Consider the following 13,749-nt stretch of genomic DNA (forward strand, 5'->3'; position numbering starts at 1 on the left):
GCAGGACAGTCTATTTTAGATGTCAACACAGTTTGTCTAAAAGGTTTGAAAACACACTAAGGAATCGCAGTATGTAATTAAGGCTTCTGTTAAACAAACCTCAGAAAGGATGCTGTCCTACAGCCTAGAGCAGATACTGCAAGTAAGGGTCTGAGCAACCTGGCCTTCCCTCCTCCTGAATTAACAAGTGACTACCCCTTAGAGATTTCAAGAGCAGAGCAATGGCAGCAGTAAAACTGAGTTTGATTTTGATGCTTAAGAGAGGCAAGGATTTTTAAGACAAACTGATCTATGCAATCTGATTTAAATTTCCATTAAAGAAAACAGTTGACAACTGCAATGATAATATCATCTTGTATGCAAATCCTTCCTTCTCTTCAGTTTCAAGAAAGCACAAAGGGTGTTTTATTGACTTAAAGGTATATCAAGATAAAGCATTTTTATTCCAGAATAAAACTGTCCACACAGCTTACAGACGTAATCAGTTTAGCTGCAGTCTGGAGCTAACAGATGCTTAAATTTTGCTGTGGAGGTTAAAGTGTTCTCTGAAATACTGAACCACACGTGCACACAAAGACAATGCACTGTGAAAACTAAACACATACTGAGCCATCAGCAGGAGACTTACGCTGGATAACAAGGTGAAGAGACACTCTGGCTTTCGAGCACGAGAAGTGCCATCCCTGTTCACCCAGCCCGACCTCTGGTATCTGCGAGCCTTCTGTTCCTGCTGCCATCCCAATGCCATTGGCAAACTGAAAAGTTAACTTGATTTTATGGGCTTGGAACATTGGCTCCAGGTGATCAAGGCTTACTAGTTCAGCACCCATGCTTGCTCCCTGGCCCTGTTTCCATTCAGTGGCACAGTATTCTAAGGGGTCTGCCCGTCTCTGTTTCTTCAGGAAACCTGCAGTGCAACATACAACAGACTGCCAGGCTTCAAGTCACAAAGCGCTGAGGGACGCTCTGCCTCCCCCGTAAACTCCCAGTGCAAACCCAAGCCCACGCCAGAGCCCGGCCACAACAGGCTGGATGATGGCTCTCCCCTTTCTGTGCCAGCATGGCATACAGCTGCAAAGCCACCTGGAACAGAGACAAACGCCAGGGTAGCCTGGGAACAGAGACAAAATCTGTGAGTAATCATCTCTCAGTTGGTTCCCTGCAGGTCTAGAGGGTTTGCCAAGTCTATATCAGGCTCCTCCGCTGCTTCCCTGGTGCAGACGAAGATGGCCAGTGAAGAAGAGGGTGGAATCCATCGGTTCTTTCCTCTTTACTCCCAGATGGCACCAGGCTGCACTCCAGCAACTAAGTTTGGGAGTTATGAAGTGACTAAAAGCTACGAAGAACCCAAGTACTGTTATGTACAAGTATGCAGAAAGGCTGGATGATTGCAGCCATACACAAGTGCTTTGGAGAATACATTATCTATTATGAGCCTTTGTTCCATGAAGGGCAAACACACACTCAGGGAAAGGCCAAGAGAAACCCCAGATGTTTTACTTACCTTTTAAAAACTGTTAATATTAAACAAACCCATTCAAATCTAATGGAAAAACGATAGAAAACGCGTGTTTTGGATATGAACTTATTCCAAAATACGCTTATGTTTTTCAGAATTATTATGAAAAGAGCCTCTCAAGGTGAATAAAATCGTGTCAGCAACCAATGCAAAAAGCATGCTGAGAACTGAAAGCCCAACAAGTTTCTCTCCTTGTAAGAATATGCAACAACTGAAGAAAAATACAGCATGAACAGCAGCCTTTTTCAAGACTCCTGTACAGTGAAGTTAAATTCTATTTGTCTAAGTCTTCAAACAGAACCAAAATCTGTATAAAGAGAACCCAAAAATAAAAGGCTGCTGAGGCTTTCCGTATACAAGGGAATATCTCAGAACATGTAGAGACTGAAAAACATTTTATTTATTTTTTTTAATCCAAGTTGGTCTCCTTAAAATGGACCTGCTGAATGTTTCTGGTTATTAATTTAACTTCCCTCAAAACCTGAGATCCTCTGGTTTGGTGCTTCAGCTAGATTCCAAGAAGAAAATTATTTACAAATACACCATTATTGTTAAATTCAAATCGTTTCCACACTTTTAACTGTATGATATTGTGTGTTACTTGCAGGTTACTTTAATCATTTAATCACAAGTGCCTGTATTCCAGAAGCCAAGGGCAAAGAGCTATCATACCATAGAGAAACTATTTACAAAACTTTAAGTATGTATATGGTCATTGTAGAGATGTATATTATAAACATAGCATATGCACAGACACTCAACAATGAAGGCACTGTTATCACAGACCAGATGATTACAATTATTAAGTAACAGGACTTTTTTTTTGCTTTCTACCCGTCCATGTAAAGGTAAGCAGCACTCAGCACCCAGGTCTATTCTCAGTTTTTTAAAACATCCCATGAACTTCTTGTTCCAAACATTTTTTTTTTTTTACCATAAGGGCAGCAGGGCTCCAATGCAGGGAAGCAAGCAGCAACCATGTTCACTCTGGCCTGCCCAACCATCCCGTTCCTCATCTCCTGATTCACCAATGTTGGAAGCCACTAAAGATTGTGACTGTGGGCAAAAGCCTGCCATACTTCCAGGTTACAGACTTCTGCTGTTTACACACTTGCATGTGCCCCATCCTCACATGAAAAGACAGTCGCAGCTTTAGGGACTCCAAAGTTTAGTTGCTGTTTTGCTTTCATGTGAGTTCTCTGACTCCCCCCACCTCTTAAAATGGTTCTTGAATAGTGTAAATACACCCACTTGGCTCAGGAACAGCAGCTCAGCAAAAGCTCCTTGTGTTCACCGGGTTGGAGCACACAGATGGTTATTTCAGCTTCTGTGATACTGTCAGGAAGGAGAGCAGGACTGTACCTTGGTATGGTCCTTACCCTCACAGACCTCTAGCAACCACAGACACATATTTATGAATTGCACCTACCCAGCTTGCCTGGGGCCAGCAGCACAGAGAAGCTCTGGCCTGAGTTTTCTCAAACTCACATCCAGACTGATCCTGAGCAACTCAGGGTGAAGTAGCAATGTTATTAATGTGACTAATGTTACCATGCACAACAGCTAAAGCTCAGCCTCCCTTCACAGCGCTTGGTGAAATGTGCACAGACCTGCTGAGCAGTTCAAGGGATAACCAGGATGTTGAGGCTCTTCTGGAGATGACAACTTTTTTGTACTTACAGCACACAAGTTTCAGACACCAGATGCCTGTCACAAGTGATGCCAAAGCTCTGCAAGCCAACAGGACAAGAAGCATGCTACAGAACAGGAGCAGCTATTCAAGAGCTTATTGCAGAGGAAGCAGGGGGGTCTGCAGTCCTTACAGTTGCCACCCCCATCTCTTCCAAAGCCAACAGCTGCAAGGGCTGCCGACTTTGCTATACCTGAGAGCAGGTTTGCTCACGCTGCTTATCCTTCACATAGCAAAGAACCACAGAGAGCACAGACATCTGCAGCTCTGTGCAGTCGTCCAACCTTATAACAGGTCTTCCTCCTCTTACTTCCTGCATGGCAAGGTCCCATAGCACCAGCAAAGGCAGCACTGATGAAACAAAGCAGCTTGTAATAAACACATGGAAAGAGGCTGAACACTGGAGGCCACCCTGCTCTATGCTGGGGAGCACAAAGGGATGCAGTGAAAACAGCATCAAAATTCAGAGGAAACAGCCTTGGAGATCCCTCAGGTTTAAAACCTGCCAAGGTTCAGTGCCTCCGAGACTCTGCTGGTTACAATGCACCCACACACTTAAGCTCAGCCCATCTACATGGAGCCCTCTGATGCATGCCCACGCTCACAAGTTGCAGACCTTACAGTTAGATAAAGAATAATAAGAATGCCACCAACTTTGCTGTTTTATGTGTACAAATATGCTATGATTACCTCCTTCCATTTGATCTATGTCACAAAGCAGCAAAGGAGAATTTCAGGTCACACTAAAAGGAAGTATTTGTAGAATAGGTTTTTTCCTTCTTAGGAAAATTAAGGCTCACATTACAAGATTAATAAACTTATATCAATCCCAAAAGAAACTTCAAAATTCCTTTTCTCTTACAAAATGGATTTTATATGACCAAATTTAGAAAACAGCCATTATTAAAAGCAGAATGCAATTTATTGTTCTTCATATTTTCCCCATATGCTTGGGAGCTGCTATTACTGAAAGCAGAATGCTAAGACTGCTCCTCTATTTCCAGCTTACGTACAAAAGGTAATTTGTAAGATTTAATTCACCAACTCTGGTCATTATTCATTTACGATTTACGCAGAGTTTCGTTATTTCAACTTTTTCTGGGGGGTTGGGGGGATTTTACTGGAAAGGAGAATATGCCCCTGTTTCATTTTCCTTTTGCTCATCTTCTCTGTCCCACTCTCGAGCCCACTAGCAGTACCTGAAATGCCAGTGATGATGTTTTCTGCCACAGACACTACAACGAAGCCAACTTCTGCCAATCACTGGGCTTTGCTGAGGAGGGGATTTCTGTTGAATTACACAAATTCCCCAAAATATCATCACCAGGCTAATGTGAAATGGACTGCTGCACATTATTTAATTTCAATTGACTGTATTCTGTGGCTATCTGGGTGTTTTCCTTTAGCATGGCTGAATGACCTCATCATGAGTCAATCACCACGTCTCCCAGGCGCCCCAACACAGACCACACCGTGTGAACAGCTGACAGTAAAACCCATAACACTACAAGGGCAGGGCAGGATTCAGGACTGCCACCCCCAGTGCCCCCAGCTCAGCTCTCCCTGCTGCCCAACACCACCAGGTGCAGTGCACTGCAGAATCCCAACTGCAGTTAAAAAGCTGGGTGAACAGCAATTGGTGAGAAACCAATATTTAGGAATGGTCCACAATCCAAAAAGCTTGGGAGGCACGAGTGTAATTAGCAAGGTGCAGGCATGTGTGCAGGCTTCTCTAGTCTATAGTTATTTCTATCAGCAGCATGAAAATCATCTGTCCAACATATCAGAGCATCACTGGTTCCAAGCCTGCTGAAGACACACGTGAAGAAGTGGCTATTTGTACAAAATGAGCATATTGTGGAGTAATTATTGGCACTGGAAAAACCTTGCAATTAGAAACAAGTGGGCGTTCTTTGTTTGTAAACAAATTGTAGTTTGGTTCATCAGAGATGCTCCTTTAAGAACAAATTACAGCAGATGCTGCTTGTGTTTCCAGAGATTGAAAGGCCCCACCTGAATAAGCTACAAGAGGGTCACAATTGTATTTAACCCAGGACTTTCCTAGACAGGAATCCTGCTGGCAGGGGCTGCAGCCACATTTGCTGGGCAGGGTAACCAGAGGGTTGCTCATCCATCACACAATCAAAAGTAGTGATGGAGGGAGTCCACTCTCGTGACAAAAATCCCTGCTCTAAGAAATTCCAAACTGGCAAAAAGCATTTTCACGTTACATGTGTGTGTGTGTATGCACAAACTTAACAAACATCAGAAAGCAAACTGGAACATTTTACTTACATCTCGTGTGAAAGGTTTCTGAGCTTGGGTTCTTTTATGGTGGGAAGGTTCAGAGTCACTATTTTCGCTTGTTTAAAAAGAGTCTGGGCTGACAAGATAGCAGGTTTTCAGAGTGATGTTTACCCTTGGTGCAAAGGTCAACATCCTTTTTGGATCCTGTTCTATTTTTTGTTATGTTTTGTTTGGTAGCCATTAAGGGTTTGGAGTTTTCTTTTTTGTTGATGTTGTTTTTGTTTGGTATTAAGACATAGGCTACTTTTTTTTTTTTAAAACAAAAGGAGGAAATGGGAAAAGTAGATTAAAGCACAGTATGAACTCTACCACAAACACGGTACGAACACCACCACCTGCTGTCCAAAGCAGGATGATAGATCACTGGCACAGACTGAACAGAAAATTCAGAAAGCTTACTGTAAGCAGCCTGAACTTGGATAGATGGTAAAACAATTACTGTAGAGCAGCTGATAACTCACAGCAACGATCAGATTAGTTATGACCAAAAGCAAGGTTAACTTGCTTTGTCCAAAGCTATAGCTGGCAGCCATAGAGCTCTGAAATTCGGTCTTCTGAACAACAAAACTGCTTCATGTTGCCATCTGCAAGCCAGCTTGAGTCAAAAGTTAAGATGAATCTGAATAGGTCTGTGTGCTACATCTCTCAGCTCTACTTGGTGAATGATAATTTTGAACCAGTTAAAAACAAATTCACAATTTCATCCAAAATACCTTCCTCATTTTTAAAGACAAAAAGACTGGCATGGGTGCATTCAGTCTCCTTTGTGCAGAATCCTCTTCAATTGCTTCTCAATGGTGGAGATATGGATCATTTAAATGGCAGTACAGGAACGGCCACTTTTAAGTCACTTGTCTAAAAAGACAGCTCCCTTTCACAGGCACACCTCTACACAGCACAGTTACTAACGTTTTTGTGAAGGCTTTAAAAGATGTATTTCCTTGATTTATTTAGCTATTTCTGAGGGAATGAGTGTTTAAAAACACCAGCATTAAGAAAAAGCCTCACCTTTGCTTAGGATCTTTCTTCAGCAAACCTGACAAGAGAGATTTTGCTTCAGGTGACAAAGTGCGTGGAAATCTAATCTCTTCCATAAGGATGAGTTCAAAGAGCTTTTCATGGTCCTGATTGTAGAAAGGGAGCCGGCCACACATCATTTCATACATCACAACTCCTAATCCCCACCAGTCCACTGCACGACCATAGTCGTTATCTTCCAGCACCTGCAGAAAGGTAAGGAGGCTTTAGAATACATTTCTATGTTGGGAATGAACACAGAACTCAAGAGGCAAAATTTACACCAGCAAATTCATGTTCTCGTGTTACAGAGCTGAATCTATTAGCACAGAGTGTTTTCAGAAGATCCTCCTTGAAAACAAAGGTCAAGAGACAAAAGAGCACTGTAGATGAGCAAGGTGGGGAAGAGAAGAAAGTGTGCATGTTATGGCAATGTTCTCTTCCTTCTTCAACCCTCCCCCCTCTCACTGCATCGATGGTAAGCAGAACCTTTGAAAGCCCAAAGGCTGAGGACAGTTCTCACATTACAGAGCCAGCTGCTGAATTTTCACTTATTCATCACAAACTGTTCCAAATGGGATCTTATATCTATATATCTATATCTATATATATATTTTATTTTTTTTTAATGAGCTCCTATTTGGAACAGTATATATATACATATATATATGAATATAAAATCAAGGAGCCGTTTTGGGAAGAGGAAAAAAGCCCGCTGGTCTGTTACTTCAGAAGCAACAAACTGAAAATCAAACTGATCATTACAATCATCTCTGTATTAACCTGCTCCTACTCAAAGGGCTACTCTGCAAATCACAAAAGACCACCCACACACACCAAATGACTAATCCACATTCAGCCCTAAGAGCCAGAACTCCCCTCCTAACACTTGACCGACTGCAAGGCTGTAAAATGGCAGCCAAAGTGAAATATTTCCCTTCCACCCTCCAGTGGGACTTCCACACTGGCTCCAACACTGAAGGCCCTCATTTCAGCTTCTTCCATTTCTCACAGCAGAAGGGATTCAGCACATTCATTTTTCCCCTCCCCTGGGCATTTCTACCCAACAAATCCCTGATTAATGCAGGGCCTCGGGGCTCAGCAGTGCCCTTGCTCCACAGCAGTACTTTCACACTGCATTCCTCATCCTTTGCACCAACAGTTGCTGAGGAGATCAGGAACGTTTTGTGGCTCATGGAGTGGATGCTGGGAGCACTTCCCCAGACTTCGTGTCTCCAATATAGTCGTCTGTAGTTGACACCATCAGTCTCATATTCCAGACCCTGTCCTCAGGTTTTACTTGTCATCTTCAGTCTTTTCACAGGTCTGCACTGAACTGTGTACTGTCACCAAGAGTCAAAACCATTGCCAGGCCACCTCCATTCCCTCTCAGTGCACGGCGGCTGAGTGAATTTTACATTGCTGAAGTACAGAATTCTCTGCATTCAAAACTAAAAGGGTGAAAGAGTCAGTTGAAGTTGGCAGCTTTCCCTTTAACAGAAGCAGGATCCGAACCTCCTGAAAACCTTCAGAAATTTTTGTGTGTGTGCAAAACTTAAATATTGAGACTCTCTGGAACAACTGTTTGCGCTGCGCCTCTCTTTATTCACTAATTATTCCCCTTAATTATCTGAACGAGGGAAAGGGCCTGCAGTAAAAATCAAAAGGCTGCCAGGTATTAGATTACCCCACGCTGGTCTATTTACAGCATCCCCTGCCGTATGATTCACACCAAACGACAGCTGGCTCTGCAGCTGCCCCATATCTGTATACGGCCGACACAGCTGCCGGCCGGACAGGATTCCAGGAGCCAGCCTTCCCCAGGCACCGTGGCCCTTGTGTGACTGTGCAGCTCCTGCACAGAGTGCCCCACTTCCAATCAATGCTTCCTGCTCCCGCTGCCCTGCTTGAGTTTACCTAAAATAAATTTGTCCGGGGTCTCTGCTTGTGTATTTATAGGTTGCTGCAGGAGCTACGAAAGGAGGGGACTGAAAGCAAAACACTACCAGCGCTTTGGTTGTAGTATGGGCAGTGCTACAGGTGCTTTCAAAAGGCACAGAGCAATTCAAACATCACTGTAGAGAGGATACTACAAATGCATTGTAGTGCAGGTTGCTAACTACGAGCCTTTCCCCTCCTCCATTAATTCCAAACGGAATATAAAATGCTAATTTCTTCAAAGTGCTTTATCATGAATGTGAACACACAAATGCTCATACTTGTAATTGCATAAAACAGAGTAATGGTGCAAGTATTAAAAATACACCTTAATGCAAAAGGTATTACACGTACCCATGATTTACTGCAACGTGCAGGACAGCAGTGAAATAACAAGGTCATTTCACTTAAAGGATGATCAATCCCTAACAAGCAGCTCTAGACTGCTGTGAGATGGAATGTGAAAGAGAAGGCACAACAGCTGTAAACATCACAGTCATTGATATATCTGACACATCAAAGTTGACATGGTTCAGTCACTGTCATCCATGCACAAGATTCCAATATGAACCTAAAAACAACTATGCAGCAACTGTACAAACAGGCTGCTCACCAGATTCAAGTTACAGACACAGATAATGAGAACGAGGCCTCTGCTTTTAAGGATGTTTGACCTTAAATGCACAGAACATCACTCACACACAATTTCCAGATTTTTTGCATGCTATCAACCAGATGACAAAAGCCTCCAGAGTTTAACACTCCAGCTCACAGACGGATTTGAAAGCAAAGGAGAGAGCTGGGTTAATCAGAAGGATTTGTCCTTCAGGGTTTTGGAAGAACCAACTTGTCATAAATATGAAAAACAACAGCAAACAGTATAACTGAAAAAATAACCACCTACACAGGGAACTGCCACGTGCCAAGTTAAGAAAAAACAAGTACTTCTTAATCACCTCACAAAATCCTCGATGAGAAACTGAAGTTCAGCCATTGATTTTAGGAGGAGAGCCACCAAATAAAAGCCATGTTTATGAACAAAAAATACTCTTTGTTGTGCTGCTAATTACTCCCTGCGTCAGCGCATCTCAAATTGAGCTGCACGGGCCCCATTTAGAAATACTGAAGACTTCTAGTGATCCATGGAGAGCTGGCTCCACCTCTTTGCTGCAAGCTACTTCGACAGGTGCCCACGTTCCTCATTATTACGAAGACTGCAGGCCCTTGAGAGCAGCTGGTAGTTAAAACAAAAATATGAGAGCGTACAACTGCCTCCACTGCCACCACCACGCAAGCTGCAAAAGCACTGATCAGCAGCGACATCAGCTCTCCACAGCAATATTCCTCCTCCACTTCGGTCTTTTGTGCTTTGTACCTCTGCGTACTTTCAACTCAAGGAAGGTTTGCAATGCACACCTCGGAGAAAGAATACATCCTGGGTGTGCCTGCAATACCTAATCTGCTGGCAGCCCAAGACTTGCTCCTGCCTGCGCTCTGAGCTGGATGGCAGCCCTAACGCCATAGGTAAATGGCAAAGTGCAGGCAATGAGCCCTTCTGTGAGGCATGGGGCATGAGCTCAGGCACTGTGCCCTGCTAATACAGCAACTGCTTCCAGACAGGTTAGAGCGTAGGCAGAGAAAACCAGCATCTGCCTGCAGAATACCACGTATACATCTTCTCTATCACACAATTTCGCTTTTGATCTGCCCTTCACTAACTCACTGCTCTAACAGCACCTGTGTTGCACAACTTCCCAAAGAACTATTTCCAGGATGAATATTACAACCTTGGATTTGGATTTTATGCTTTGCAACAACACTTTTTGTAGAAAAAACAGCCCCCAAAATGTATGCCTGGGGATTCTAGTTCCCTGCTTGGGCTTCCCTGCTTGGGAACAGATGTTTACAAGGGTGGATAGTGATAGGACAAGGAGGAATGGTCTTAAACTGAGATGGGGGAGGTTTAGGTTAGACATTAGGAGGAAGTTTTTCACACAGAGGGTGGTGACGCACTGGAACAGGTTGCCCAAGGAGGCTGTGGATGCCCCATCCCTGCAGGCATTCAAGGCCAGGTGGATGTGGCTCTGGGCAGCCTGGTCTGCTGGTTGGCGACCTGCACACAGCAGGGGGATTGAAACTACATGATCACTGTGGTCCTTTTCAACTCAGGCCATTCTATGATTCTGTGATTATTTTCTTAATAAATCAACCCTGAGGAAGACCTTTTCAGCCATGAAGCAGTTGGCATTTTTAACATACACAGTGCTGAACACTGAAAAAAGAGCTTGCTCCTTTGTACAAGTTTTTGTGCTGTTTTGTTTAAATTAGACTTCTGACACAAGAAGCAAGCACTCCTCTGTTAAAATGTAAATATTCCCTAGAGCAACAGGAAAATGCTACCACATCTGGAAATTATCACACATCTTCATTCTGGTATGTCCCAGAATGATGAATAAAAGATTTGGAGTGTGTGTTATGTGACAGTAGTGCTGTATGAACACAATAACAATAGGAGTCATTACGGATTGGTAAAGCTGTCATGGATGGCATTTAAGAATATGATTTTGTAGAAAAGCCAATGTAAACAGACCTCTGGTGCAAGATACTCTGGAGTGCCACAGAAAGTCTTCATTGTTGCTCCATCTTTTATGCCTTCTTTACATAGTCCAAAGTCTGTAATTTTTATGTGTCCATCTTTATCCAGCATAAGATTTTCCAGCTGAGAAGAAAACCCAAAGGAAACACATCAGATATAACATACACTGCTCCTGAGCAAGTCAATAAAAACCATTTCTGCAGATTGATTACAGTTTTGAAACATGTTTTCACTGGAGTCTGAATTACAGTAGCTGCCAAAGCACGTGTGATGTAAATATGCATTTATATCACTTTCCCTAATCCTTCAGGGAGCATTAGGTGACTCATTTGCAGTCTTTGGGTAACCAGTCATATATACAAAAAGATACAGAATATAAACATATTTGTGCTTCCAAAATATTATCACCAACAGAACACCAGATTCTTTTAAAAATAACGCATTGTTACTTCTCACATGACTTCATCCCTGCTTTTATTCTTAAGTGACTGTATAAAATACTCTGCACTACTAAAGATTTGTAAATGAATGAAAGTAAATGAGTGTAAGTTTAAGGAACCGTTTGTCAGATACCCTTGATATGGGAATCGTTTTGTACATCTGTTCATTCTAGTTTGCACTACCAATTTTGAACAAGGCCATCCAGATTTCAAGACAGAGCTTCAACTATGCATGAAACAAAGTGCAATTTCAAAGGAATCACAGCGATATGGGATACAGAATTCCAGCAGGAATCCCTAAAAGAACTCTGAAGTAGCCTGCAAATATTACCTTGCGTGCTCCCAGTAGCATCACCTCATTCTCTCCTGAAAACACTTCTCAGAAAACCAGTTTTGCTGTTGCAATACCCTTGAGAACTTCCCTAGTTTGTTTTCCCTGAGATTTCTTACTCGGTGCTTTTCCCTCTCTGCTCCCCAAACATAAGCCATTTGAACTTTATGCAATTTTCTCTCTGCAAGAAGGTACTATGAAGATAGTGATGCACAGCAGACTGAAAGGAAGAACAACATCCACACAAGTGTGAATTTGCACGTATCTGATAAGACCTGGCATGAAGAGTCCAGAATTGTATTTCATCACACATGAAGCCAGAAAGGTTTCTTTTGGAACAAGCAGTCAGGTGAGAACATAACCCACGATGCTCAAACGCTCTTTGTATTCTCCAAAACACTGCCAGAGCCCTGATAAATGCATTAGACAAGCTCTAATGCTACAAAGGTGTTTAGACACCCTGTAAAGTCAAACCCGACAGCTGCAATAACAGTTATGTTAAACTTCAGTGAGAGAAGGCTTTCTTACAGTGAAGGCTCACTTACTTCTGTGACTAAGAAACCAAAAGCCCAAATCCAAAAAGCCTCTGAAATTGTTTTTCTCCGTACCTTCAAATCTCTGTAGACCACATTCTTCTCTGAATGCAGGTAATCCAGTGCTGAAACAATCTCAGCTCCGTAGAAACGCGCCCGGTCTTCAGAAAACACACGCTCTCTCGACAGATGGAAAAACAACTACAAGACCAACAGTGTCTCACGTTTACATTGTGAACGTTTCTGTGTTACGTCTAACACCTCGCAGGCCATCCTGCACCTGATGTTACCTAAGAGAAAACCCCTTCCCATCTGCATCCAGTTGAGTTCCCAAGTGTTTTAAAAACCATCATAAACAATGCATTATAACTCATATTCACAGATGCATGCTGATAACTAGTTTGTGAGCTACACTTTCTTGTGTGTACAGAAAATAAAACCTTCTAATCAAATTACAATTACATATTAAAACTATCTTATGGCTCAGTTTAGAGAAATGTTGGTATTTCATCTTTTCCATCTTAACTAACAGCATTTTGCTGCACTTCAAATTCTCTCCATAGTGATGTGCTCATAATATTCATCTAGAAGTATTAAAACCTACCTGAAAAGCAAACAGAAACCAAGTTGCTTTTCTGAATAACTAACTGTCAGATTAAAGTATGTTGTTGTCATGTGTAAAATACATACCTACACCCCAACCTGCACTTACTGAAAGTGAAGAAATACGAGTCTTAATTCTTAACATTAGTTAAAACTGCAGACAGCTCTGTTTAGCTGGGACAATTTGGATTAACTAGAAATGCAAATGCATTTATTATTTGGATAATATAGAAATGCAAACACAGACCTTAGCTGAACAATGCCAAGCACGATTAATACTAGTACAGGAATATCCTACAATACCAAACATTGTTACATTTCCCTTACCTCCCCTCCGTTAGCATACTCCATAACAAAACACAAGCGATCGTGTGTCTGAAAGGAATACTTTAAAGCCTGAAACAGATTTAAACAAAAACTCAGGTGATCACACAGACAGTTATAAAAAGCATGCTGAATAAGTTTTCAGAATCACAGACAGACAAAAGATAAGATTTCAGTGGACTTTTTGTCCTTGACTCTCATATAATACTCGCAGTTTCTCATTTGAGCTGAGTGCTGATCCACTGCCAACTTATTTTATTAAATATATTTAATGCAACATTGCAAAAAAAAAATCCCTTGCAGAAGCTACTGGTAATGCTATAATGTTGTGAGAAGCCCTAACCCATTACAATGGCACAAAATGCACTGGCAGTGGCACTGAAATATCCTTCACAGGCCACAAGCTCCCAGTTTGATCTCTCAGACAACGGGCCACAGCCAAATCCAAGAG

At 42.3% G+C, this 13,749-nt stretch overlaps 1 protein-coding gene across 1 annotated transcript in view; it reads right to left on the reverse strand.

The window, feature by feature from the left end:
- The window catches only part of AKT1 (AKT serine/threonine kinase 1), a 71,528-nt gene that overhangs the window by 7,363 nt on the left and 50,416 nt on the right, over positions 1–13,749 (reverse strand). Inside the window, exons 8-11 of the mRNA XM_042813570.1 lie at positions 13,302–13,370; positions 12,447–12,572; positions 11,062–11,190; positions 6,525–6,739 (exon numbers count right to left, since the gene is read on the reverse strand). Of these exons, the coding sequence (XP_042669504.1) occupies positions 6,525–6,739; positions 11,062–11,190; positions 12,447–12,572; positions 13,302–13,370 (539 nt within the window). The remainder of the gene's footprint in view (positions 1–6,524; positions 6,740–11,061; positions 11,191–12,446; positions 12,573–13,301; positions 13,371–13,749) is intronic.

This window comes from Centrocercus urophasianus, unplaced genomic scaffold (genome assembly GCF_019232065.1).
Source record: "Centrocercus urophasianus isolate 14NV4802_14NV808 unplaced genomic scaffold, USGS_Curo_1.0 seq_14, whole genome shotgun sequence".
In the NCBI taxonomy this organism is placed as follows: domain Eukaryota; kingdom Metazoa; phylum Chordata; class Aves; order Galliformes; family Phasianidae; genus Centrocercus; species Centrocercus urophasianus.